The sequence below is a fragment of the Asterias amurensis genome, chromosome 15 (genome assembly GCF_032118995.1).
Source record: "Asterias amurensis chromosome 15, ASM3211899v1".
Classification (NCBI taxonomy): Eukaryota; Metazoa; Echinodermata; class Asteroidea; order Forcipulatida; family Asteriidae; genus Asterias; species Asterias amurensis.
The window spans coordinates 16,545,470-16,573,325 of NC_092662.1; the positions used below are offsets into that span (position 1 = coordinate 16,545,470).

At 38.3% G+C, this 27,856-nt stretch overlaps 3 protein-coding genes across 3 annotated transcripts in view; all 3 read left to right on the forward strand.

Annotated features, from left to right (window-relative positions):
- Positions 1–1,469: 1,469 nt before the first annotated feature.
- Positions 1,470–7,880, forward strand: LOC139947884 (endothelial differentiation-related factor 1-like). The gene is made up of 6 exons (XM_071945722.1): positions 1,470–1,704; positions 2,911–2,962; positions 3,664–3,741; positions 4,083–4,165; positions 4,967–5,060; positions 6,188–7,880. Exons 1-6 carry the CDS (start codon positions 1,627–1,629, stop codon positions 6,241–6,243), a joined length of 441 nt encoding a protein of 146 aa, XP_071801823.1. The 5' UTR covers positions 1,470–1,626; the 3' UTR covers positions 6,244–7,880.
- Positions 7,881–8,717: 837 nt separating this feature from the next.
- LOC139947882 (uncharacterized) lies at positions 8,718–20,582 on the forward strand. Its single transcript, XM_071945721.1, has 11 exons — positions 8,718–8,822; positions 9,619–12,148; positions 12,554–12,630; positions 12,834–12,939; positions 13,368–13,446; positions 15,034–15,170; positions 16,009–16,171; positions 16,715–16,795; positions 17,831–17,902; positions 18,486–18,571; positions 18,699–20,582. The coding sequence occupies exons 1-11, from the start codon at positions 8,814–8,816 to the stop codon at positions 18,860–18,862; spliced, it is 3,504 nt and encodes a 1,167-aa protein (XP_071801822.1). The 5' UTR covers positions 8,718–8,813; the 3' UTR covers positions 18,863–20,582.
- Positions 20,583–20,865: 283 nt separating this feature from the next.
- Positions 20,866–27,856, forward strand: part of LOC139947885 (ATP-dependent DNA helicase DDX31-like) — a 50,267-nt gene continuing 43,276 nt past the window's right edge. Inside the window, exons 1-10 of the mRNA XM_071945723.1 lie at positions 20,866–21,002; positions 22,175–22,461; positions 22,802–22,877; positions 23,252–23,366; positions 23,488–23,597; positions 23,951–23,992; positions 24,216–24,400; positions 25,416–25,522; positions 26,229–26,500; positions 27,139–27,285. Coding sequence (XP_071801824.1) covers positions 20,943–21,002; positions 22,175–22,461; positions 22,802–22,877; positions 23,252–23,366; positions 23,488–23,597; positions 23,951–23,992; positions 24,216–24,400; positions 25,416–25,522; positions 26,229–26,500; positions 27,139–27,285 — 1,401 coding nt within the window. The 5' untranslated portion in view covers positions 20,866–20,942. The remainder of the gene's footprint in view (positions 21,003–22,174; positions 22,462–22,801; positions 22,878–23,251; positions 23,367–23,487; positions 23,598–23,950; positions 23,993–24,215; positions 24,401–25,415; positions 25,523–26,228; positions 26,501–27,138; positions 27,286–27,856) is intronic.

A 27,856-nucleotide genomic window follows, 5' to 3' on the forward strand; every position in this document is an offset into this window, starting at 1 on the left:
TCGTTGCCAAGGAGCCAAGACTGTTCCATAACGTATCATTTGATTGGTTAATTTTCTTTAGAAGCGGTCAAAAGCTATACTAGAGAGCATTTCATTGGCTATTCAAATTCACCTTTAGATTGTGGCACAGGAGGGCGCTGCAGCAAAATGGCAGCCTCCATTCGGAAATTTTTGATCGAAACTTTGTGGCACTGTGGCACACGAAGGGCCAAAAAATACTGACTGTTGTCCTTCCGGTCGAGAGAAACGAATGCTATTCAAATACAAGAAACAATATACTTACAGGGTCAATCTTCCTTGGTAAATTTTGCGCAGGGTGATGAAGTAAAGGAAAAAAAACTCTTCAAAAACCAAACTCTATTTAGTAATTTTACACTAAACAGAATGAATGGTGGTGGGAACCACTCGAGGGGCGGGGCCTATGGAGGGTATGGGTGTAAATCTGAATTCCGTAAAAAAAACTTTCTACAGAATACTTGATGGGAGGGAAATGTCACACTCCTAGCTTAACAGGTTAAAGAGAAAACTCTACTCGTACTTCTACACATACTGATGGATAATTTTGGATAGTGGGGAAAAATACCCCAAAACTTGCGTTTTTTTACGAGAGACAAAAAACACCACAATGCTACACAGGGCACATGTGGAAGAACTGGGTAAATCCATGTTTGCCTGGCTGGTTTCACCTAGGTCAGTTGAAATGTTTGCAACCAAAAAACTGTACCCATAGCCACCCAATATCCCCATCACCCTTCAACTAAGACCCTCCCTAAAAAAATACACACTATACCACTAGTTGTAGCACTAGCATGCTCTTTGTGTCTTTTAATATTTGACTGTTTATAAAAACTTTAAATGTGTTTTAATTTTGGTCAATTTGGCCTGTGAACATTTGAAATAATAACTTGTTATCTAAATGTTTTCTTTTGTATAGATTTGAGAAGGTTAATTGAAGGCATTGAATGGAAAAATCGAACAAAGATCAATTAAAAAATTTTCGGACCCGCATCAATGTTTGTTTCATTTGCCATATTAATGAAGCATTTATTAAAATAAATTAATACGGCGGGCTAAATATCCTTTCTTGTGCATTTTCCATGGGATGTGTTACTGTTAATGTACTTTGTTTTGAAACAGCATAAGAGCTGCCACAATTCATTATACAAGACAAAATCAGGCAATCCAAATTTTATTAAGGCTGTACAGTAACCTTTTCGAAACTACGGTTTAAGATTGGGCTCCGGCCTTGGGCTCTGTTGGCTTTCTGGTACTGAAAGCCTTGAAAGCAGGCGCCAGGCAGACGGAGCCTAAGCTGCTGGAGCCCTAAATGTAGCCGTAGTTTCGAAAAGGGCTCTGGGCACGTGTAATCGATGTAGAGGAGCTGCGGACTCAGACTAGTCAGCATTTTTGGTCGGATACCCGCCGCAGCGCACTGCTTGACAAGCATAAGGAGAACACTGCCAAATTCGTGTACCAGACAACTCTACTGAAACTGCCCCAAAATTAATCACAACATTGCTGGCAAGTTTGCAATCTTTACACAAATTGAGTCAGTGAACTCCCGCCGTATTTTTTATTTTTTTGAGGAAGTTTGAAGGGGGAAGATTACAAATAAATCTTTTGAAAATGGCCGAGGCAGATTGGGATGAAGTTACTTATTTGAGGAAGAAGCAACAAACAGCGAAACAAGCCAGGTCAAATAAGGTATTTTTGTATTGTTGTCTTTTTGTTGAGGGGAAATTTTCAATTTAAATTGTGATACTGTTACTAGTTGGAATTCTGTTAGTTACTACGTGCTGAGGGGGATCCTGATGATAGTGTTATAAATAATAATACAATAACAATCGGAAAAGTTTCCGTATTGCGCCACCACTTTTTCATTCGATATGAAATATTAAAGTACCTTATTTACCTCAATGAGATATCACTTTTTGTAAAAATGAGTGAAAAAGTGGTGGCGCCATACGGAAAGTTATCCTAACAATCAACTACGTATTTATTAGTACGGAAATACAGTGTTTATTTTGTATTATTTTTGCAAAGTAACACGATAGTGTTTATTTAACCAAATGAATTTATGATTTATGGAATTATGGTTATGTGATGAACTGAATAATATAATTAATAATATATTATTTTTATTAATAATATTAATTAATACTATAACAAGAACATTGACAATAATATTAATAGTAATTAATAGTTAGTAATAATACTAAATTAGTATATAGTAATAATTTTGTAGCAACAGTTAATTATTAATATTATTAAGGTATTCAAATTCATTTAAAGCCATTGGACACTTTCGGTAAACAGTATTGTACAAGTCCCACACTTTGTGTATCACAACTTATATATAAAATAACAATCCTGTGGAAATTCAGGCTCAATCGGACATCGGAGTCGGGAGAAAATAACGGGAAAACCCACTCCTGTTTTCGCGCGTTTCGCCGTGTCATGACATGTGTTTATAACAAATCCGTAATTCTCGTTAACGAGAATTTATATTGTTTTACCGTTTTCTCAAAAAGTAAAGCATTTCATGGACTAATGTTTCAAGAGAAGTTTTTCACCATTACCTTCTGTAAACCCTGTAAATTATTTGTAAATCTGTGAACTTTTTTTTTTTTTCTGTACCGAAAGGGTCCAATGGCTTTAATTCAAATCAAATTGGCAAAATATTATATGTGTCAATGTCAATATTGTGGACTGATTGTTTAAAATTAAACTCTTACTTACTAAACTTGGTTGTAATTTATATTATCATGATTATAAATAAACCAGATTTATTATATTAGTTTTTACATTATATTTATAAAACATTGAAGTCACAAATTTTAACAAACTGTCCACTCCATGCAGCTCTTTATCTTATCATGATTTATGTGATTATCTCTTTTACTTACATAGGCTGTTAATAGTGCATTAAGAAAAGGAGAAACTGTGGAAACAAGAACGAAATGTAAGTACGTCATCTGTCAACCACTACTCCTAGAACTATATGAAGTTTGTTCCGCTATCGATACGACCCTAACCCTAACGCTAAACCCTAACCCTAACCTTGTTTCAGCCCTAGGAGTAGGTGGCAACGGCCTCTGGAATAAAATAATTGTAGCCTACACCTTGAAGTGGCCTTCAGGCCTAGTGTGACTGGCGACTTGCATAAAAAAAACAATAACAAAAACTACTCTCTTAAGATTAATTTTGTTCACAGAAGTTTTGTTTGATAATGATGATACCGGTACTACCGTTACATTATTAATGTTTAAATAGCAGCCACAAAATATGTAGTTGCGATAACGTAACCCTCCTGCCGACGGCACAGCCGGAGGGTTACGAAGCAAATGCAATGTGTGCACGGCGAAATGGTTAAAAACGTACAATTTCGACAGCTAGTCAGCAGATTTGCTCAATTTTTACCACTTTTGAAAATCATGACACAAATTCTAGAAACACAAACTTGATCCTCATTGTCTAATGAATCCTACAATATCACTCAAAACACCATTGAGGAAATAATTTGAAGAAAAGGCACAAAAACTTACCAAATTCCCGAGCGAAAGACCCAGGTTGAAAATTCAAACCTGACGGGGGCGGAGCTTCGGCTGAAGTGCCAAGTGAGTATGACATTTTGTTAACTGAGTCAAATATTTCTTTTAACAGTCAGTGCAGCTTCAAATAAGCAACACTCAGGAGACAAGAGCACCGTGAAACTAGACCAGGAGACTGAGGAACTGCATCGTAAGTCTGACAGAATGAAGAATTCTTCCTCTTCTTGAGGCTTGATTTTATACAGTGTTGGAGCCACCCTGGGCAGTGCTGGGCAGGCCTGCCTGCCTGGGACTACAAATTCTCATTCAGCACTCTGAACAAAATACAATTTGCCGCCCAGCACAGATTTCTCGTAGAATAAATCAAATTGTCCACTGTGTATGATCTGAGCCACAGCTGATGATAAAAAAGACATCAAATTTCACAAATAAGAAGGGGTATTTTTTTAGAGTTTAAAAACAAACTCCCATGTCTATCTTTAAAATATACATTCTGTCCAGATTTAAATATTTTGTCTTTTTTTAATGCAGATGACAAAGTTTCCTTACAGCTCGGGCAATTGATCCAGAAAGGTCGAGTCCAGAAGGAATTAACTCAAAAGGAATTGGCAACAGTAAGTATTTCTTATGTCAGGCAAAACAATAAAATAAAAAAATTTCTCTCTGTCCACTTTCTTTTTCATCACGGTCGCCTCAAGATTTGGCTTTGTTTTAACCGCATGACGTATGTAACAGTTGAGAAGGTAGTGCATTCTGCTCTACCAGCCAGGCTCATAGTGGATGCCCATGGCTACATCCTTACAGACTGCGAATGGGGTAACCCTGTCTCAGCCCCAGGTCGGAGAAGGTGGCAACATACCCTTGGTAACAGCAAAGTGAAGCCCTCATCTTGAAGTGGCCTTTCTTGGCCTTGTGATGTTTGAGTCATGGGAGCGAGGCTTATTTTGAAAGTATGTTGGACTTACCAACCGGATTCCCTTAAGTGATCTGTGGCTCAACTTTTTTTTTTTAAGGCAGTGGACACTATTGGTAGTTACTCAAAATATTTATTGGCATAAAACCTCTCTTGGTGACGAGTAATGGGGAGAGGTTGTTGGTATAAAACATTGTGAGAAACGGCTCCCTGTGAAGTGCCATAGTATTTGAGGAAGAAGTAATTTTCCAGGAATTTGATTTCGAGACCTCTAGTTTAGAACTTGAGGTCTCGAAATCAACCATCTAAATGCACACAACTCAGTGTGACAAGGGTGTTTTTTCTGTCATTATTATCTCGCAAGTTCGACGACCGATTGAGCTCAAATTTTCACAGGTTTTATATTTTATGCATATGTTGAAATACACCAACTGTGAAGGCTAGTCTGACAATTACCAATAGTGTCCACTGTCTTTAAGCATCAAATGATCTTTTTTTACAGAGGATTAACGAGAAACCACAGGTTATCAATGACTACGAGGCCGGACGAGCAATCCCTAATCAGCAGATCATCTCTAAGATTGAGCGGATTATCGGTGAGTTCAGTTCTAACAATAAATCTCTGATTTTTATTGATGACAAACATCTCCTCCATTAACAGTTCCCCTTTTGAATGTAACGATTGTAAATGTTGACGTTGTGTTTCACCAATGCCAGTTTGCTATGCTCAGATAATGTGGTGACCTGTAGGTGGGCAGCACGCTTACTGTTAGGTTACCAACCAAAGTACCATGTCACATGTGCAATTTGTGACTGGTATCCTGCTGATTTTTGCTTAGCAGCAAGTTGTTAAGCAATATTTGCTGCTTAAGCAGCTCTATGAAACTGGTCCATATTTTGGGGCTATTCTTTCTGTATTTATTTGGTTTGGGGTATTATTTTCTGCTCAAGCAGTGTTGTGACCTAGCAGATAAGAACACCAGTCTCCATGCAGTTATCGTAAAGAGACAGGGTTTGCCCTTGTGCAGTGTTGTGACCTAGCAGATAAGAACACCAGTCTCCATGCAGTTAATCGTAAAGAGACGGGGTTTGCCCTTGTGTTCCTGATTTGATCAGCAGCATATTAAAAAACAGCACCTTGTAAACCATGGTGCTTTGGTAAAGAAATAGGTCTCCAAACTCCAAAAACGTACCTCTGTATACCTTGCAGAAACAAAGCTCTTGGGGTGTGATTAAGCGCTAAGTAATCAGGGGTGGATTTCACAAAGGTAGTCCTAACTTAGGACTAGTCCTAGGCAATGCTAAGAGATAGAACCAGTCCTAAGTTAGGACCAGTAACTCATCCTAACTTAGGACTGGTCCTATCTCTTAGCATTGCCTAGGACTAGTCCTAAGTGAGGACTACCTTTGTGAAATCCACCCCAGTATTATTATCAAGGTCAAAATACCTTCTTATATGAAGGGCCTTCTCAGCCGGTGTGGCAGGAGATTCTGTCCACCCATATGGCAAACTATGTACAAACTACTTCAGATAGCGCCCTCTTTTGAATCATCCTCCTCCAGCCCAAGTTAATTTCCCATATGGAAGACAGAATTCCTTGGGACACTGGCACACAGATAATGATTGAGTTCACAACTCTCCCAGTTCTATTTCATTGTAAAAAAAAAATCCTCAGCCTTTTAGTCATTTTGATTTTGTTGTCCCTTTTTTCTTTCTGGACAGGAATGAAGTTAAGAGGCAAAGACAAGGGAAAGCCGCTTGGGGGTAGTAAGAAGTAATGGCGCCTACCCTCAATGGAAGTCTCATCGCCATTGCGTACCCGATGCACACAGAAACACTATTATTGTCCATCGGGGAAAACTTTTTTTCATCATGCATGCTTCTTTTTACAAAGATTTCTCTTGGATCTCTGGACAACTTGAAGACAAAAGGACAACTCAAGAGAACTTACTTGTCTTTGTTATTTTCTGCTGCGAGTTTACACAATTGAAAGTGTTTCTCTTTTGCAATTGATCATGTTTTAGTTTTTGTAACTGTTGATGTTCCTTTGGGCCCAATTTTACAGAGCTGCTTAAGCAGAAAAGGTTTGCTTAGCAGATTCCTACTGAGAAAAGATAAGCAGGGAAGCATTGAGTAATTTTGTGCTTAAGCAGCGATGTGAAATTGGGCTTGTGACTTATTGGCTTTAATCAATTATCAAGAAGAAACACAGACTAAATGTGAAGAATGATCACAGCTTATAAATCTTGAAATTCCCTGCCTGAACCCCTTCCAAAAAGTGCCAGAGTTACTTGTCAAGAAGAAGGTACTTGTGTAAAGAAAAGAAGTTTGAAACATTTTTTTTAAGAATTTAATTGTGGTTAGAAATCATCAGAGAAACCATTTTGAGTAGTTCTAACTTTTGCTGAATATTTCTTTGAACATCATTCAAAATAGATGAACAGTTGTTTAATAGATCAGCTTTGACAGGCTCAAAGTTCATAAAGCTGCTTAACTGAGAATATTGCTTAGGAAAATATGTCAGTCACAAACAGGATACTTAATGTGGGATTTTGGCTAGTACCTTTATATGTAACCTATTCTTCAGAGGATTGACCAAAAACAAGCTTTAAAGAATCAAGTTTTTTCTTCTCTTTTCTGAAAGCAGATATCACAAAAATGTGATTCACAATGACTTGTAAGCAATAGTTTCTTCATGTTTCAAATAAAGCTTATCTTCAGCAATTAATTTTTTTATTGAGGATTTTTTATCTGCTGGGTTTGAAAAAACAAAAACAAACAAAAAGTAGTTGAGTAGAATTTGAAACTTTGCACTACTACAAAAAGTAGTTGATGCAAGCTGCTCGCCAACCAAAATTACCTGTGGCGTTTATATATGCAAAAATTGGTAATGGCATCAAGGTTTGACATGAGTAGAGTTTCCCTCGAACACTTTGAGAATGACTCTGCGAGGGTCGAACATGCTATCACATTATATGCTACATTTTTAACTTTGCTTGTAGGCCGATGTTATTTTTTTGAAACCATAATTTGTTCATCGCCGTATTATGCATCTAGCTTTTGCTAAATGCTATTAAACATTCTACAGCATGAAGATTATTTGTTGTTATTTTTTTCAGAGAGACAGACTAAAAATGAATTTCATGATATAATATTAAGAGATGTTCAGGACCCATTTTTATGGATATGTTTAGAAATCTAAAGCAGAAAAATATTTGCTTAGCGAAGTGTTTCTCAGGCTTGCAAGGTTTTGTTGCTAGTGCTTATGCAATCTGCACGTCATTACTTTGCTTACACACAGAAAACAGCTTATGGTAAGCAACAGACTAAGCAGAGCCATGAAATTGGACCCAATTGAAGATGAGTAAAGAATGTTAAACTTTTTCTTTAAATAAAAGGCATGTGTACAAAATCATGACTGAAAGAAAAATATATTTGTTATTTTGGAGGCTTTTTTATGACTAACCCTTAGAACTGCCGATTGACTTTTCTGCTTTTAAAAGGCAGTGGACACTATTGGTAATTACTCAAAATAGTTATCATAAAACCTTTCTTGATTACGAGCAATAGAGAGAGGTTGATGGTATAAAACATTGCGAGAAACGGCTCCCTCTGAAGTGACATAGTTTTTGAGAAACTTTCCACGAATTTGATTTTGAGACCTCAAGTTTAGAGGTCTCAAAATCAAGCATCTGAAAGCACACAACTTTGTGTGACCAGGGTGTTTTGTTCTTTCTTTAATATCTCGCAACTACGACAACCGATTCAGCTCAAATTTTCACAGGTTTGTTATTTTATGCATAAGTTGAGATACACCAAGTGAGAAGACTGGTCTTTGACAATTACCAACAGTGTCCACTGTTAATCAAACATGGAAGAAAAGGTTCACCCAGGCAGGATATTTGGTCCTAAAAACCCCCAGAAACATTTAATCGCTTGGAGCTCTATGGTTGAAAGTGGTCGTTTGGTTCAAATTAGATTTTGGGGTCGGCCATTTTTATTTATAAAAAAATCAAGTTTTACTGGTTCCAATTTCGAGGGTCAGCTATAAACAACAGCAGTGGTTAAAAATTTCTGCATTATTTTCAATTTGATGGATTAAACAAAACAAAATGCCACCAGGCATTTCAACATCCCCCTTCACAAAGACGTCCCCGCCCACCCCCTCTGAATGTCCCACTTCATTCGGAGTGCAACAGAGGGCGGTATACAAAACTGGTAGACTGGTCCCCTTTCTATCCAACATATGAGACTGGGAGTGTGACGTCGAGTATGTTCAGGCAAGAACGTGTGGCGATGGTGAAATTAGGAGACGGAATTTGAAATAACTGATGAGGCGGAATAAAAAATGACTACGGTAAGTATCCCTTTTATTTTTATTATCTTTTTAATAAATTAATACTTTGAATAGTTGTAAACGAACAAATAAACTATTAATTTTGTTTACAGGTAATACAGCGTAATTCCCGTAAAATTGTTAAAATAAAAACGTGTCAAAGATTATTTAAATCGAGCTGTTAAAAAATAAACAAGTTTCCCACGTGGACCATGCGTGGACCCTCCCACGAAGGTATAATTAACGTTGGTAATCACTCTTAAAACTAATGGCAACATCTTGTTCAACATGGCAACCAAAAACTTTTGGTTAGAAAATACAGTAGCAGCTTTCACTAGTAAAAAAACCCAAAACAAAACAGTTTGAGAAACATTTATTTTTACTTCAGATCAAAGTTCAATTCAAGGTCATGAAAGTTCAATTGTTTTGTGGTTATAGTTATTTTGCAGTACTGGAAAAACTTAAATAATAAAACTAAACAGATAACTAAGTTGTTATGCCCCAACCAAAGTTTAAATCTCAGCTGTGAGAAGCGTTTCGTAGAACTAGAGATGATGAGGTTTGTTCCGCTATCATCTCCATGTGATCTGAAGACGATAGCTGAACGAACTTCATAGATCTTCATCTAAGACTAGAGTAGAGTAAGAATTGTTAGTCTTCCAGATTTTTCTTGAATCTTGGCAATTAGATATAGTATAGACAAAATTGGTACTGTATCTCCTTGACCAAGGGAATGTTCTTTAAAATTAAAATTTCCCGTTAGTCTGAATAATTATAATAATAATAATAATAACAAGATCTTTGTTTTGTACTCCAGGATCAAGTTGCAGACACTGTTAATCACACTAGAATGAAGAAGAAGAAGAAGAAACTACTGCAGTCTGGTGGCCAGAAATTGTTTGAGCCGACAACTTCATCAACCGATGAGCAAAAAAACTGTCAAGATCCGCTAACAAAGAAGAAAAAGCACATAAGTGAGAGGGTACAGACTGAGAATGAAGAAGTCAGAACATTTAACGGCATACAATTTCCTGGAAGCAGTGAGCAGTCAGACGGTCTATCAGAAATTCCCAAGAAGAAGAAAAAGAAGAAGAAAACCTTGAAGTCTTATGACCAGGAATCGATAACCATTGAGCCCAAAACTCCAACCGATGATCAACAAAGCAGTCAAGATCAGCCCAAGAAAAAGAAAAGGAGCAAGAGTGAGAGGGTTCAGACTGAGAATGAAGAAATTCCCAAGAAGAAGAAGAAGAAGAAGAAAGGGGTTGATGCATTGTGTGATATTGAAAGCAGTCTCAAGATTAACAGACAAGTTTGGAGAGGAGAAACTGTTTTGACTGAGATGCATGTGGATAAGAATCTTGAAAGTGCTCCCACTACTTTAAGGAAGAGTAAAAAGCGGAAAAGGGCGACTTCTTGCAAGTCTGACGGGCAAGAATCTGTAACAATTGAGTCCGAAACAACAGCAGCTGATGAGAATGTGTCGACAGAGATTAAAGAAAGGGTTACGCTTCCCTCGAGTAAAAAAAGACAACCTGGTAGTCATGAGAGGAGGAAAAAAAAGCGGCAGAGTGGAAAGGACCAGGTTGAAGATGAAGAAGAAATTAGAGGAGACAGTGGCTTAATACTTCGCAAAAGGGGAGAGAAGGAGAGAGTTTTTTCCAATAAAAAGAAAAAAAAGGCAAAGGAGGAAAGCAGGTTGCATGTGAAAGGTGGAGAAGATGCTCGAGGCAAGGTGCTTGAATGCGTTCCAGGTGAAAATCCATCTGCAGCTGATAAGAAGAGGGTTAAAAGAAAGAGGAAACGATCTGTCCAGTCTGATGGTCAGGAATCGGTAACCGGCAAGCCCCGTTCGTCAACAACTGATGAGAATGCATCGGTTGAGAATTCAGAAACGGTAACAGATTCTGTGACTGATCAGAAACAGCAAATTAGTCAGAAGAGAAATCGAAGGAGACAACGAAGGAAGAAGAAGTTGATGAATAATAATGAACAAGTTGGAGAAGAATCCAGACGAGTCAGTGGTGAGAATTCGGAGGAGTTGACAGACATTCACAAGAAGAAGAAAAAGAAGAAGACAGAAGATGGCAGACTTAACGATGCTGTGAAAAGTGCGGGGCTTGAGGAGAATGCACAAGCAGGGAGGGGAGAAAATGTTTTAACTATGCAATCTAATGAAGCAATTTCAAACGATGACAATCTTGAAATTGCATTTACTGTGTTGAAGAAGAAAAGAAAGAAGAAAAAACGGAAACAAATTGTTGAATCTACCAATGAGGAATCTGTTGAGCCTCGTACTACTGATGAAGATGTTTCGGTTGAGGAGGCAGAAAGGTTGACGTTGCCCTTAAGTGAACAAAATGGGCGGAAGAAAAAGAAGAAAAGAGCGAATGGACAAATTGAGAAAGAAGTATTGAGACCGGTCAATGGTTCAATACTTCAAGCAAGTGATGAACATTTAGAGGGATTAACGGGCATCACCAAGAAGATGAAGAAGACAAAAAAAAGTGTGGAGTTCAATGAAATTGCAAATGCAAGGAGAGGAGAAAGTGTTTTAACTGATATGCAAATGAACGAACCAGTTTCAAACGATGACAATCTTGAAGTGAAGAAGAGGAAAAGGAAGAAAAAGAGGAAACAATCTGTTGAATCTATCGATCAGGAATCCATAAATGTTGAGCCCCAAACTACTGATCAAGACCTTTTGATTGAAGAAAATGGCCTGTTGAAAAAGAAGAATATACCAAGTGGACAAACTGAGGATGAAGGAGAACTGAGTATAGTCAATGGCTCAAAACTTCCTGTAGAGGTTGGGCTTTTGGAAGAAATAACCAAGAAAAAGAAGAAGCAGAAGAAAAAGGCGACTCATGCAACTCGAGATAACTCGAAGCTCATCTCACAATCCGATGATAACTCCGTCTCGGAATATTCTCCAAACGAGGTCGGGCAAGACTCTGAGTCAGACGCAACAGATGGAGAAACCTCGGAAGATATAACAAAAAAACAGAAGAAGAAGAAGAAAAAGAAGAAAAAAATAGCGACACATGCAACTCAGGATGACTCTGATCAGCTCAACTTAAAAGACAACGATAACTCTGTCTCAGAATATTCCCGTAACGAAGCAAGTCAAGACTCCGAGTCAGAAGGAACAGATGGAGAATCCTCATCCTCTGACCTTTCCTCCGATTGCGAACGGGAAGATTTCCGAAAACTAGACATCTCATCTTTACCTTGGCTTGTGAAGAGCGAGAGAGGTTTTTTTATGCAAGAACTCATTAAGGGTTGTCCCGTGCTTCATACGCGGAACCATTATTATGAGAAAGAGCGGGAAGCTTTACGTAAACAAGGTGGGTACCTCTGCAGCATGTAACAGGCTCGGGGTTTTAATCTTTGAATCTGTCGAAAGGGCAAGGCCATTTTCATTTTGCAAAGGGCAGTTGCACTGGAAAATCTTAAAATCTACAGGGAATTTTTGAAGGGGCACCAATGTCAAAACCCGGGCCAACACAGGTTGTGTCCTCCGTGTAATTCTAGGCCTGACGAGGCCAAACAAAAGAAATAGTATACCGATTATCTCAGTGTGGATTATCTGTACGGTTTGCCTGTAACTTTTTAAAGTGACTAGCCATATACACTTATCATTTTTACAATACACAAGAAGCACAATGCGCTTTGAGCTATCAAAAAATTGTTGATTTTTTCCTCAATCGGTTTTGTTGAACTTATCCCTCTTCTTGTTTCTATTTCTCAAGGACATACGGTCAAGGAAGGACGTTGGAGTGGGCTTGAGGAAGCACGCTTGAGAGAAAATCTTGAAAAGTTTTGCAAAGTAAGTTGAGAATATTCTTCAAAGGTTGCGTTTTTGAAAACTAAAACAAACCAGAAACTATCTTTGGTTTTGTAACAATTTAATTGTTTTAGTTGTGTTACAGTATTACTATTATTAGTGTTGTTATTGTTTTAGTGGCTTTAGCTTATCATTTGCAAAATAAATTATTGTGTTCCTCCCCTCTCGCAACTTCCGCTTTTTAGGCTTATGGGATAGAAGACCCTTTAGTTTTGCTGATTCCTTCGCGGTTTGGTCTGTCAAAAGAGGTTAGAAGATTTTCGAAGTCTACACAAATGTTGGTTAAACTTGGTACGTAAGTAAAGTTAATTGTCAAATAATAAACCAGGGTCGTATGGCTTATGACTGGCACCCAAGTATATTTCACAGGCTACATGAAGCAAGTCATTTTGGAGTCCAACTTGGGCAGCGTTCGCCATGAACTTACATTGCTATGTCATTAATTTTTTCTTTTGTGTGCTGTTAAGCGACTCTTTGAAATTGGGCCCAAGTGAATTTGCCAGAGAATGCTGAGCTGCATTTTGGTTGACTACTACATTCACCCTTGTCAACCCTGGAAAGTTCTCACCAAAGCTACCCCTTTTTTTTTGAGCACAGGTAGTTGTAATGTTTTCTCTTTGATTACTTTATGTAATTTATTAATATATTTTATTACAGGAATGAACAAATATTAAATCATAATTGTAAAAGGATATAATGTAATCTTCACCCCCTCCCAGCTGAAGGCATTCATCGGACATTGAATACTGTGTATATTCGAGCTTTCAAACTCTTTGACCCTTGGCACCTGACACCACGGTAAGTAACCAACTCTTAGTTCAGGAAATTGATATGTATCTTTTATTCATAAATACCTCAGACAGTTTTGCTATTCCTATTGGTGGAGAGCGTGTCACGTGGGTGTGTATAAACCTTTGTTTATGACCGGTAAAAAGTGTTAATTGATGGGCGTGACACGCGACCTTGCACCTGTTCTTATAAGACAGTTTCTTCATTCCTATTGGTCGAGAGAACAGCTGAAACCCGCCGAGGCCTGGTTCTGTATAATTCACCTCGACTTTGTCTCGGTAAAATTATCAAGAACCAGGCCTCATTGGGATTAAACCACAAGTTGAAAACCTCTTCACCACACATTGATTCCCTTAGTCGAATAAAATAAGCTGTTGAAACTTATAACCAAGAGGATATGGGGAGTTGGTGATAGTATGAAACTGCGCAAAACAGCTCCCTCGGACGAAACAAAGTCTTTGAGATAGAAGTAATTTTCCATGAATTTGATTTCAAGACCTCAGATTTAGAGTTTGAGGTCTATAAATCAAGCATCTGAAAGCACACAACTTTGTGTGACAAGGTTCTTTTTTCTTTCACTATTATTATCTCACAACTTCAATGACTGAGCTCAAATTTTAACAGGTTTGTTATTTTATGCTTATGTTGAGATACACCAAGTGAGAAGACTGGTCTTAGACATTTACCATTATCTTCAAGTACGCGCTAATCCTCCAATCAGATTGGCAGAATGGAGTGGTGATAAAAACCTATATTGCACGGCTAATATCACTACCATGCGTCTTGTGTGTTCTATGTCACACGCCAAGATAAATACGTTATCACAGGCGCGCTCGTGGAAATACGGAAAATATAGTGCGTGTGCGTCCCATATCCAACTCGGCCTTCGGCCTCGTTGGATATGGGACTCAGAAGCGCTATATTTTTCCATATTCCACTCGCGCTTGTGTGATAACTTATAATATTGGCCAATGTCTTTAAATTCTACTACCGCAGTGGAGAGATTTTTGGAATTCAGGAGACTGCTCAGTTCTCAAAAGAACTGTCCTGCTCTTCAATTTATGCCTGGGAGGAAGGTAGGCAAAGGGCATGGACTACCACTGTTTTAAAGGCAGAGGACACTATTGGTAATTACTCTAAAGAATTATTAGCATAAAACCTTACTTGGTGACGAGTAATGGGGAGAGGTTGATGGCAAAAAACATTGTGAGAAACGACTCCCTCTGAAGTGACATAGTTTTCGAGAAAGAAATAATTTTCCACGAATTTGATTTTGAGACCTCAGATTTAGAGGTCTCGAAATCAACCATCTAAACGCACTCAACTTCGTGTGACAAGGGTGTTTTTTCTTTCATTATTATCTCGCAACTTCGACGAACAATTGAGCTAAAATTTTCACAGGCTTGTTACTTTATGCATATGTTGAGACACTTTAAGTGAGAAGACTGGTCTTTGACAATTGCCGATAGTGTCCAGTATCTTTCATGGATTGAGGGGACATCTCCTAATAACTTCACTACTGTGGAGTGAGTTCTTTAAAATTGGTTTCCTCGTCAGGACCTGTGGTATAAATGCAGTTGTCTTTTGAAATTTCAGCTTTTCTAAAAAGGAGCTAGATAAAGCGATACGGCTGAAGAAGAAGTATGGTCATAATTGGCAATATATTGGAGACAGATTACAGCGGTCAAGTGAAAGCGTCCGGTATCGAATGAAGGGCTTTCAGGAGGGAGGGCGTGAGTAAACAAGTCCACCATTATAAGAATTTCTGAGTTGGGTCACAAAAACATGGAAATAATGCATTAAGTTTACTAATCAACGCGTTGCGCCTTAACTCGTCCCGCCTGCGAACGATACTGATTGCGACTAATTTTTAATTCCAAGATGCATTGCGGCATCAGCTGGTAAACAAAACAAAAACAGAAAATTTGTCTGGATTTTTGGCCAGTGCTCTGAATCTGTGTAACAGGCTTTGTACTGCGGCGAGTGTGCAGAAAATTTGTCTGGATTTTTGGCCAGTGCTCTGAATCTGTGTAACAGGCTTTGTACTGCAGCAAGTGTGTAAAAAACATTGATTTACTTGGGTCAATAAACTTAATGCTAAAATAATTTTCGTCTGATTTGTGTGAAATTGTTTTATAAACTCATTTCTCTTAAAGGAACACGTTGCCTTGGATCGGCTGAGTTGGTCTATAAAAAGCGATTGAAACCGCTTGTTATGAAATGCATATGGTTAGAAAGATGTTTTAAAAGTAGAATATAATGATCCACACAAGTATCACTCAAAATTGCACGGTTTTTCTTTTACGTCGCGAACTAACACTTATGGAAGTCAAAAATTTGACTCCCATAACTGGCCGGCCGTTTTAGTCGACGAGGTAACAAGAAAACCACGCAATTTCAAGGCATATTTGTGTAGATCACTGTGTTCTATTTTTACAACATCTTTCTAATCATATTTATAACAAACAGTTACAGAACGCTTTTCAAAGACCAACTCGACCGATCCAAAGCAATGTGTTCCTTTAAAGATTGGTCCTTATAAATACTCTATGGTTCGTAATACTCACTCAGGGAAAGGTAAATGGTTGAAATTTGAACAGAAACAACTCTACGATGCTGTGATGGAGATTACAGCACCCTTGGAAGGACATATCGACAGGTTCGTCAACGTCCCATGGAAGAGAGTTGCAGAGAAGGTTCCAACGCGATGTGCTGCTAAATGCTGCCATAAATGGTGAGAGCTTCTTGTACATGAGGGTGTAGTGTTGTTATGGGTATTTTTGTCCAGTTGTGTCAATAACAAACTTTCTAAAGACCATGTCACCTTATTAAAATTAGAAACAGGAAAAAAAGACACAATTATGTAGCACCTCATAAGGGTTTAAAAGTGCTACGGCGCATTCAGCAGCCACAGCCAGGAACATCGGGGCGAACCCCTTCTCTTCGCTTCATTTTGGTCAGCAACGACTGTCACCTCTACCCTACACACATTGCTTCCATGTGCTCTCATTAAAAATAGAAACAGGAAAAAAAGACACAATTATGTAGCACCTCATAAGGGTTTAAAAGTGCTACGGCGCATTCAGCAGCCACAGCCAGGAACATCGGGGCGAACCCCTTCTCTTCGCTTCATTTTGGTCAGCAACGACTGTCACCTCTACCCTACACACATTGCTTCCATGTGCTCTCATTGGTCTAATGTTCTCAACACCTGAGCATAATCTCAAAGAAGATTGAAGTTGAATCTTATTTTTGGTTTTGTTTTTTGTTTTGGCAGGAATTCTTCTTTGGGCTGGCGATTCAATGAAAGGAAAAAGCATTCGTGGCAGGCGAATGATTATATTGAGTTACTTGAATTGTAAGTCCAGGTACCAGACTGTTCTCGGTTTAAAAGCGTTCTCCTCGACATGCATCACATTTCATTACTCGGCCGGATGTGTGTTGATCGTTTCTTTTATTTATTTTTGCGTTCTTTAAAGATTAAATTGAATTTTGTGATCAACTCATTTTTCAATTGATAGAGTCCTTATGAAAATGGAGCAAAAATTACAAGTCTCTAACCTCCCATTAAAGGAACCGGACACTATTGGTAATCGCTCAAAATAATTCTTGGCATAAAAACATACTTGAAAGGAGCAATGGAGAGCTGCTGATAGTATAAAACATTTTGAGAAACGCCTCTCTCTGAAGTAACATGGTTTTTGAGAAAAGTAATTTCTCACTAGAATATTTGAATTGATGTTCCAGACCTCAGCCAAGGTTTCGAATTCAAGCATCTGAAAGAACACAACTTGTGTGACAAGGTTTTTTTTTCTTCCATTATTTTCTCGCAACGTCGACGGCCAACTGAGTTCAAATTTTCATAGGTTTGTTATTTGATGCATATGTTGAGGTACACCAATTGAGAAGACTGGTCTTTAAAATTACCAAAGGTGTCCAGTGTCTTTAAAATGGTCAAATACAAAGAGAAGTGTAATTTCAGGTTTGAGCTTCAGTTTGTCAGTCTAGTTACATTATTCGATTTCATTAGTTAAAGGGTGTATGTACTTTTTGTAGGACAAAAACCACAATGTTCACAGACTTACACTAAACTTACACAGTTTGAAGATAATGATAGTAGAAAGCTTCCCTGAAAATACTACGTGCTGAGGTGCTGTAGTTTTTGGGAAATTAGTAAAACAATGACGTGAAAGTAATTTTCGTCTCATGAGACAAAAATTATTTTAATAATTGACAAATGTATTTTCTTGTTTTACTCATTTCTCAAAAACTCCAGCACCTCAGTAAATAATATTTGAAGAGAAGCTTTCCACTATCATTATCTTCAAACCCAGTAAGTTTAATGTAAATCTATGTACATTTTGAAAAAGTACCCAAATTCTTTAATTTTCAGGGTGGATGCTTCAAATGTGAGAGAGGAGTGTGAAATAGACTGGTCGAGCATTTTAGAGAAGCTGAGTGACCGGTAAGTTTGTCATTCACCAGCAACCACCAATATTACTCCATGTTTTCCTTTTCTAGCCTGAAATTTGTTTTTTCACCCCGCACAACCAGCACAAGGAAACTATGACAATACAAAACCAAGAGAACAAAGTGTACCTTAGTATAAAATGTATACAGTTTTACAGAAAGATAGGTGGTTGAATTATGTAGCACCTTATAAGGGTTTACAAGGTGCTACGGCGCATTCAGCAGCCACAGCCAGGAACGTCAGGGTGAACCCCTTCCCTTTTCGGTAAGTGCACTGGGTTTTTTCCCACATGCATTACACAACACATGGAACCAATGGCTTTACGTCCCATCTGAAGGACGAAGCAATGGTTAAGTGTCTTGCTTAAGGACACAAGTGTCATGTCTGGGATACGGACCCATTGCTGATCAGAAACACCAGAGGTTGAATTCGGTGCTCTTAACCACTCGGCCAAGATGCTTCAATATAACAATAATAAAGCCATGACTTAGGTATTTTTTTTCTTTTCAGAACAACTTATTTAAAAACTCTCTGATCTTTGATCCAACTTGATCCATCTTCTCGTTTGCTTCTCCAGGGTCTGTAGTATGATGCAACTAAAGACTTTGTGGCATAAACTCAAGATGAAGTATGCACCCAACAACTTCTTCATGGAGTATTGCGGTAAGCAGAGAGCTTCAATAAATAATTTTTGTAAAGCCCAATTTGGTCGCTAGTGACCACATTGCGCACCAAAGAGTTTAAAAGACGGAGACGTTGGTGTAACATTTTGTCTTTGTTTTTCCCCCAGACATTTTAGACACTTTGTTTGAGAAAGCTCTTCCTGCTTTGAAAGTTGCTGCAGCCGAGCATGAGAAAGTCATGGCCAAAAGGGCTGCAAAACAGCTGAAAAAAAACTCTAAGGTCTATATTATCTCGGATTCAGATGAAGACTCCGCTGACGATTGGATGTAAAGAGACGACTTTATTTGTGAAGGTGATGAGGGACGTAAGCAGCGGCCAGGAGGATTAGCTTGGTGGAAATTAGTCTTGAAAACAAACGCTTACCCTCTAGTAAATGTTTGTGTATTAACAGAGGAGGTTTATAAACAGAAGTTGTAGCTTGAGAAGAGGCTAACTTGTTTCAGATTAGTCTTTGAAATAAATGCTTGCTTTCAAACAAATGTTTGTGAATGGATACTGAATGGAGATTCCACCTCCAGTCCCTATTGGTAGTAATAGAAGCAGTTTATAGACAGAAGTTGAGGCTTGAGAGAAGGTTACCATGTTTCAGATTAGTCTCTGAAACAAATGCTTGCTTTCAAACAAATGTTTGTGGAAGGTTACTGAATGTGCATTTCACCTCGAGTCTATATTGATAATAACTGAGGAGGTTTATGGACAAGTTTTGGCTTGAGAGAAGGCTACCACTTGTGCATTAGACAGAAGTGGAGAAATTTATCTTGTGAGAATTGGTTATGGTTACACAACACTGTTTTTGTGTATTGTGCATCTCGTTTTTTTTAAACAAAGATGTTATCATGCTACTTTGGTACAGTTATATATTATACATACACTTTGAAATGTACAAATTTGGAAATGGTTGCTGGGGTGGCCAGGGGTAGCATTTAAAGGAGGGGGGGAGGTGTTCCATGTGGGCTTGTAGCTCAAAAGATTTACCGAACCAAAATGTTTGTCAAATAAGACCAGAATCAAAGTGAGAAGAAAAACTATTTAAACTATTTTTTTTTTATATTGTTGGTGATACTTCCATACTCGATGGAATTTATAGACATTTTATTGGAGTTAGAGTCAAAATGTGAACATCATTTAAAAAAGTTAATTATGAGTGATGGTATTGTTATTGAAAAACACAAAACGGCCAATATAGACTAACATGGTTTAAATAGGTATGAACCTTTCACTTGTTTATCTGTCTCCATTCTTTTAACTTTGGAGGACACAAAATCACACAACACTCTGCAATTTCCGTTATCAACCGGGCCCAATTTCATAAAACATGTAAGCAGCCATTTTGTGCTTACGGAGCGTTCCTTAGCAGAATTTCTATTTCATAAAGCTGTGTTTACTGCAAGCAAGGGTAAATGCTGGCTAACCCGCGGTAAGCACACTAGTGACGTAACAATGCAAATCCACGGTGAACATACATACGCACCTAAAAAATGTTCTGCCTCTTTGAGAAATCATAGTGAGATACGCTTATGTTTTACGCACATTTTTCTGAAACAGTATTAAGTACAAGTATTTGCTTACGAGTCAATATGAAATTGTGGCCTAGCTAGGTAAGTTTTTACAACCATTTTAAATTTGTTTTGTCAATGAATTTCACTTCATTCTATCACCCTCTGTTAACAAGTTGTACAATTTATGAGGGATAAGGTATCAGTTTTTAAACATTTTGAAAGTATTTTATTATGATTTTAGCGCTACATGTACTTGTAAATATTAAACATTCATTGCACAAGAGGTATGATGGAACTGCCTCAATCATACAAAATAATTATTCCACTAAAATAGGTTGTCATTTATGTTTACTGATAATTTTACGACTTATGGAGAACATTTTTTGTAATCATAGAGTGCATTCTTTGTAATTTAAGTGATTAATAATGTTGTCAAATTTATACGTTTGAAAACTACCCTTGGCTAAAAACCCGAAATAAACAACTTTGAATATTTTAATCCTTGCTCCAGATGTCTATGTTTGGACTTTGAATTATTATTTTGTTTCAACATTATTTTTTAAAGGATTAGTTATAATAAGCTTCAACAGAAACATTTAATTTCAATTATGGGTAATGTGGTGTAATTCAAATCCTTATGGACTTGTTTCGATAATATTATGTTTAGGTTATTCCTCTCTCGTAATAGTCCCTTTAAGAAAACCTACAAATATTTATGGTCAATAGAGGGCGCTATGACAGCCACATGTTTCGTTTCGGCGTGGAGGTCGAGATTGTCAAAACGTAAACAGGGAGTTTGAGCAGTACGCAAGTTGTTATTTATTTCGACTATTCACAAATAATTCGTCAACATGGGAGATGAGGAATCAGGCTTGATGCTGAACCTGGATTACTCAGGGAAGCGAAATAAGGTATTTTTACGTTTTTTGGTTGAGTAAATCGAATTAATCTCTCAATTTCTGTGTCTGTTTTTTCGGTGTGTGGACATTATTTTTATCTTCACTTTTCAGAATTAAAACTCCACAGACTACACACAGCACAGGCGCAGTGACAACTCGTGGTGAACTTGTTTCAATTTTGTCATGTTTACTCATTTTCTATTTTTAAATTACAAGTTGACAAGAAATTGATTTTAATCAGAAGTCTAGTTGAATGACACCAGGTCCCATTGGCTCTACTCACCGTAAGAAAAGAATCGTTGTTACTGTTACACTTTAATTTATAAAATATAAGTTTAATAAAGCCATTGGAAAAAAAGTTCACAGATTTTCAAATAACTTACAGGGTTTACGGAAGGTAACGGTGAAAGACTTCTCTTGAAATATTAGTCCATGAAATGCTTTACTTTTTGAGAAAACAGCAAAACAATATAAATTCTCGTTAAGGAGAATTACGGATTTATTTTAAACACATGTCATGACACGGCGAAACGCGTGGAAACAAGGGTGGGTTTTTCCGTTGTTTTCTCCCGACTCCAATGACCAATTGAGCCTAACTTTTCACAGGTTTGTTATTTGATATAGAAGTTGTGGTACACAAAGTGTGGGCCTTGGACAACACTGTTTACCGAAAGGGTCCAATGGCTTTAAGTTACTGAAGTTCTGAACTGAACTGAGTCAGTCGGAGTCGGACAGGGAATTTTGCTGTACACTGTACTTGCTACCTGGGATAACTTTCTGTATCACGCCACCACTTGTTAACTCATTTTTACAAAAAGGGATATTTCATTGAGGTAAATTAGATTATCGAGTGAAAAAGTGGTGGCGTGATATACAGAAACTTTTCCACGACCTGTGATACTGATGGCTTCCTCACATTCACAAGCGTATATTTCACACATAAGCAGGGAATGTTTCATGTTTGCTTTGCTGTGCATCATATGTTTACTCAGCTATACAGAAATTCGGCACTTGCCCTGAACTGACATGACTAAAGCGAAGTATGGTAATCGCAAATGCAGAAATCAGCTGTAAGCAGAGCAGTATTATAATTCATAGGTTGCAGGTTCACATCCTGCTCTCATCAATTTTTAATTTGTTCACCTAATAATTTTTTGCAAACCAATTTTCCTGAAAATGTCCAGAGGAAACATTTTCAAGAAACACGTAAAGAGGTCCTGCAGAGACTGAGAGCACCAAAACCAGACGACGAACCACCACAACAAAAGTTTCTTCAACCAAGACCGGCCACAGCGCAACCAAGAACTGACGATGCTAACACTACAGGGGCCACACAAGGAGCAGCTGAGAGCATGGGGAAGCCCAGAGGTCAAGGTGCGGCCAATAGGTCAAAGGGGACTGGTTCATCAGGTCATGGCAAGGTCATCTCGTCACTTTTCAGAAACAATCCCATGATACCGGAGGTACAAATGTGAGTATAGAAACATGATGTGTTCTTGGAAAACTAGATGTTGTTGTCAGTTGGGGACACCATGTGTACAGCTACGGCTACGGCTGTTGCTAGGGGTATTGCTAAGGACATTGTATACTTCAACACATGGTGACATGGCAATCCAGCCGTAGCCACAAACTGGACACGGCTTGGATCTCTTTTTGGAAGACGCTAAACTGTTAAGCTCTGAGTGGTTCAGTTTCATTGTTTTGACTAACTTGAGGATTTAACAAGTCAAATGCAAACTCAAACTGGCAGATTTAAAATTTCATGAGAAGTGTTGCGTTTCATAAAGTTTATTTTTGTTTATCCCACACAGGGTGAAAGTGAAGTCAGGAAAGGAGGCAGTTTTCTCAGCCAAATCATTTCATGATCTTCCCCTCCATCCACACCTGGTAAGTTCTGGAACCAATTTCATATAGCTACTTAGCAGCTGATTTTATGCTTACTGTGCAAGTTTCCATTTCATAGCGCTGTTAACTCTAAGCACACGGAGATGTGTGCTAGCCTTCCGATTCTTACTGTATGAAAATGACTAATGCAAATCAATGGTGATTGCTCAACCTGTGAAATGCACTTACGCTTTTAGTAAATTCATCTGCAAAAATTTGCATGGAAATTTGTTGACCGTTAATGTGAAATGGGTTCAATGTCTGAATTGACACAACTGATAAAACTAACAATAGAGCGTTTTTTTGTAAGTTTTCAGAGACGTAAACATCAATTCTTTTGTGTGTTAACGTGACATGTAACCCTTATTTATTTTCAGATTTCTACACTTGAGAAGTCTCTAGAGTTCAGTCACATGACCAGCGTTCAACAGCGAGCAATTCCTTACATTCTAAACGGCCGAGACACGATGGTCAAATCACAAACTGGGTCGGGTAAGTACTATCATCTGCATTCTCTTCCGACTAGCCAAAAACAACTCTACAAATGGTAGATATGTCCATAATTTTTCTACACATTCTTTATGTTTTGAAAGCATTTTCTCGTCTTTTGCAGGAAAAACCCTTGCCTACGCTGTACCCATTGTCAACTCACTTCAGGGTCGTGACCCCAAGGTTCAAAGGTCAGATGGACCCTACGTGCTCATTCTTGTACCAACTAGAGAGGTATGTTCAATAAAATGTCTTGACGCTAGTGAACCGTTTGTCTGCAGTAGTCTGATGCATAGTTAACATCAATAGTGCATTACACACTAAAGTGCTAAAAATTTAAGCTAGTACTCTGATGTTGGACAATGTGCTTATGTCCGAGCTTTTTTTTTACCCCTGTGAACTGACTGTACTTATGCTGTTTGGTGCACCAATGCGTTGAGTGCGTGTGTTGGAAAATTTGTCTGACATCCAGTTATTTAAAGAGAAAGTGATTAGTGCAGAGTGGTGTTAAAAGATTTAGGATCGACTTCAGTTTTCTGTTCTCTTTCAGCTTCAGTTCTCTTTTGTGTTCCCCCCTTTTTTTCCAGCTAGCCTTACAAAGCTTTGCTACACTTCAGAAAGTCTGCAAGGTACGTAACTGACTTAAGAGAGAAGAAGGACTTTGAGTTTGCTTTGTTTGTCAAGTATTATACAGAACATCTTCTAATAGAATTCTCTACATACCCTAGTATAAAACTACGTTGATAGCATAAAACTTGAACATATTATCAAGAAAGAAGAAATTTTCCAAGAATTTGATTTTGAGACCTCAGAATAAGATTTTAACCACAACAATTTCCTATCTTATTGTAGCCATTTGTGTGGATAGTACCCGGCTACCTGATGGGTGGTGAAAAGATGAAATCTGAGAAGGCGCGGTTAAGGCGTGGCATCAACATCCTGGTGGCAACACCAGGCCGTCTCTTGGATCACATTAAGAACACGGGGACGCTGAAACTAGACAAGGTGCAATGGCTGGTCATGGATGAAGCAGATAGGTAAGACATTAATTTGGAGAAAATTGTGAAGTGTCTATGGTGATCTTTGATTAAAGGCAGTGGACACTATTGGTAACTCCTCAAAATAATTATTAGCATAAAACCTTACTTGGTAATGAGTAATGGGGAGCTGTTGATAGTATAAAACATTGTGAAAAACGGCTCCTTCTGAAGTAACATATTTTTTCAAGAAAGAAGTCATTTTCCACGATTTTGATTTCGAGACCTCAGAATTAGATTTTTAAGGTTCAAAATCAAGCATCTGAAAGCACACAACTTCGTGTGACAAGGGTGTTCTTTCTTTCATTATTGTCTCCCAACATTGCAACCAATTGAGCTCAAATTGTCACAGGTTTGTTATTTTATGCATATGTTGAGATACACCCAGTGAGAAGACTGGTCTTTGATAATTTCCAATGGTGTCCAGTGTCTCGTTAGCTTAACTGCAGGAGTGGATTTACACAGAGAAATCCTACATAGTCTATGTAATATCGAAGTCTTATATAGCGCACGTATCTACCAAACAAGGTACTCAAGGCGCTGAGTGTATACAAACCTTTAGAAAGATAGGTTATTGCAGTGATGGATTCTGAGACCCAATTATGTAGCACCTTATAAGGGTTTACAAGGTGCTACGGCGCATTAAGCAGCCACAGCCAAGAACACCGGGGCGAACCCCTTCTCTTTGTGATAAGTGCACTGGGTTCTTTTACATGCGTTACACAACACATGGGACCAATGGCTTTACGTCCCATCCGAAGGACGAAGCAATGGTAAAGTGTCTTGCTTAAGGACACAAGTGTCACGGCTGGGGATTCGAACCCACACTCTGCTGATCAGAAACACCAGAGTTTGAATTCGGTGCGCTTAACCGCTCGGCCACACACTTCTACGTAGTCTAGGGCCCAATTTTATGTCTACCCAGCACATCTATGGTCGGCCCACGGACCAATGGAATCCCTGTCAATAAACTGTCTCTGTTTATTTATTTATTTTTTTCCATTAATGTTTTTAGGTTACTGGACATGGGTTATGATCGGGATGTATCCCTCATTCTCAACGCGCTGAATGAGAAATGCCCTCAACGCCAAAATATATTCCTGTCGGCCACTCTCTCAGAAGGTATAGTGCTTATAGTTTCAGTAAAAAACCACAAAGGGAACTTGGTAAATTTTGTTCAAATTGTATACAAAGATTAACTGCTTCGAGCGCTTTGGTTAAAACTACGACTAGTAGTAGCAGTCGGCACTAGTTTTAACCATACCACGAGTAAAAGCAGTCAATATTATACATATATTAAACATATATTGTAGATGACTAGGTACTAAGAAGGTGATGTTACTATGGGTGTGGTATGTGGGTTGCTGTGGGATGTTTCTTGGTTGCTATGGGTATAGTAGATGACTAGGTACTAAGAAGGTGATGTTACTATGGGTGTGGTATGTGGGTTGGTGTGGGATGTTTCTTGGTTGCTATGGGTATAGTAGATGACTAGGTACTAAGAAGGTGATGTTACTATGGGTGTGGTATGTGGGTTGCTGGGGGATGTTTCTTGGTTGCTATGGGTATAGTACCAAGTATGACGTGTGTACATCCCTTGGCACGTCATTGACACATTGTTTTAGTTAAGATAAGACACATCATGTGACGCATAATCTGAAACAAAAACTCAGAATCCTTGGTAACAACTCAAATAATAGGTAATGCCTGGACGCTCCGACCCTAGTACAGACCCTTCAAGAAAGACTCTGCTAGGGTCAAACCGCCAGACCATTAACTGTTTTTTAGCATAAAAAAACTCATGCCAGATTCTGTTTTCTTACCCTAGGCGTTGAACGACTTGCAGACATGACTCTAAACGATCCTGTCGTCATTGATATGGCGAAAGAGAAAGAATCAGCGAGGGCGGTAGAACCATCCCCAGACCATCTCCAAGAGGAACCGACTGAAGGAACCGACAATAAGAACGGGAGTGGAGTCGCAGATGATGATACCAAGGTGGACTTTACCACTCCGGACGGACTCCAGCAATTTTTTGTTATTGTCCCTAGTAAACTGAGACTTGTATCTCTGGCTGCGTTCATTTTGAAACGAGCTCAGGTAAATATTTATCACTTTTTGCCTTATTAAAAAATGGTTTTTGTCAACATAATGCTGCTTTATAGAAAAAGTTACAAAGATACAAGACAAATGTGAAAGTTTCAGCTGAACACAGTGTCTACTTGCTGAGAAAACAGCTTATAAATGTCAAGGTATTTTCACCAAAACGTTAAATTAATCCACACTAAGGTGACAGTTGGTACCAACTCCATCTTTTGCGGCAGCATTTGCAAATAGACACCATCCCACAGAAATCGGAGAAACAATTCATGCATTAGTCATTTCTCAGATTGAAATGTTTGAGGGTCAACAATTATCTAAACCATATTAGTTCAAAGGGGAATCTTTTCTCTAAAAGTTTATACTGGAGTAAAAAATTTGGTTCTAAAATTATGAACAACTTCACATTCTCGAGACATATTTGTGTGCATCATTTACATTCTACTTTTACGTCTTTCCAACCATACTAATTTCATTGCGTTGCCTTTATAGCAATGTGCCCGCTTAATATGATGGTTTCTCTGGAGGATTTACACTGGTTGGTTACTTTATAATCAGCAAGTTTTCAGATTGAATTTATCAATTTTTTCAAGTGGCATACTTTGTCTTTAACCATCATTTGCTTCTGACGATCACAGACTACCGGTGACTGTAAGATGTTAGTCTTTCTCTCAAGCCGTGACTCGGTGGAGTTCCACTACACACTATTCAAAGAAGGCATCAAGACAGTAGTGGCCAATCTGAACCTGCTTGTATTGAGACTACACGGGAGCATGACACAAGAGGTAAACTGCTGGATGTTTGAAACCTTGTCTTTTTCATTTATTTTAAAATCTATAATTTTTGTATCTGACTATTTTGTTTTGTACATTTTCTATTGAAAAAAACATTAACATCAGTGTAAAACTGAGAGCAAACTGTTTTGTGCTGGTAATAATAATAATAGTTAAATTTTATAAAGCGTTTTTCACCCCCGAAGGGCGTCCCAAAGCGCTTGACATTATTACCCCTGGTCACTGGGCCTTAAATCATTCCTTAAACCGTCTCAGCTCCCTGGGGAGTATACAGCCTTGTGCAACAAATATGCACGGCTAAATCAATCTCTGCCCTCACAGGCACCCAGTTACCCCTGAAGCTTATGGTCTTGCTTAAGGACACAAGTGTCACAACCAGCATTCAAATCCAACACTCTGATGATCAAACACCAGAACTACAAGCTCAGCTTGAATTTGGCGCTCCTAAACGCTCAACACCCCATGGTTAGAGTGGCATCACATGAACCCAGAGGTCGCAGCTTCAAACCCTGATCAAGTAACTTTGTCTCTGCTCCTCCAAACATAGTCTTGGCTCAAGACT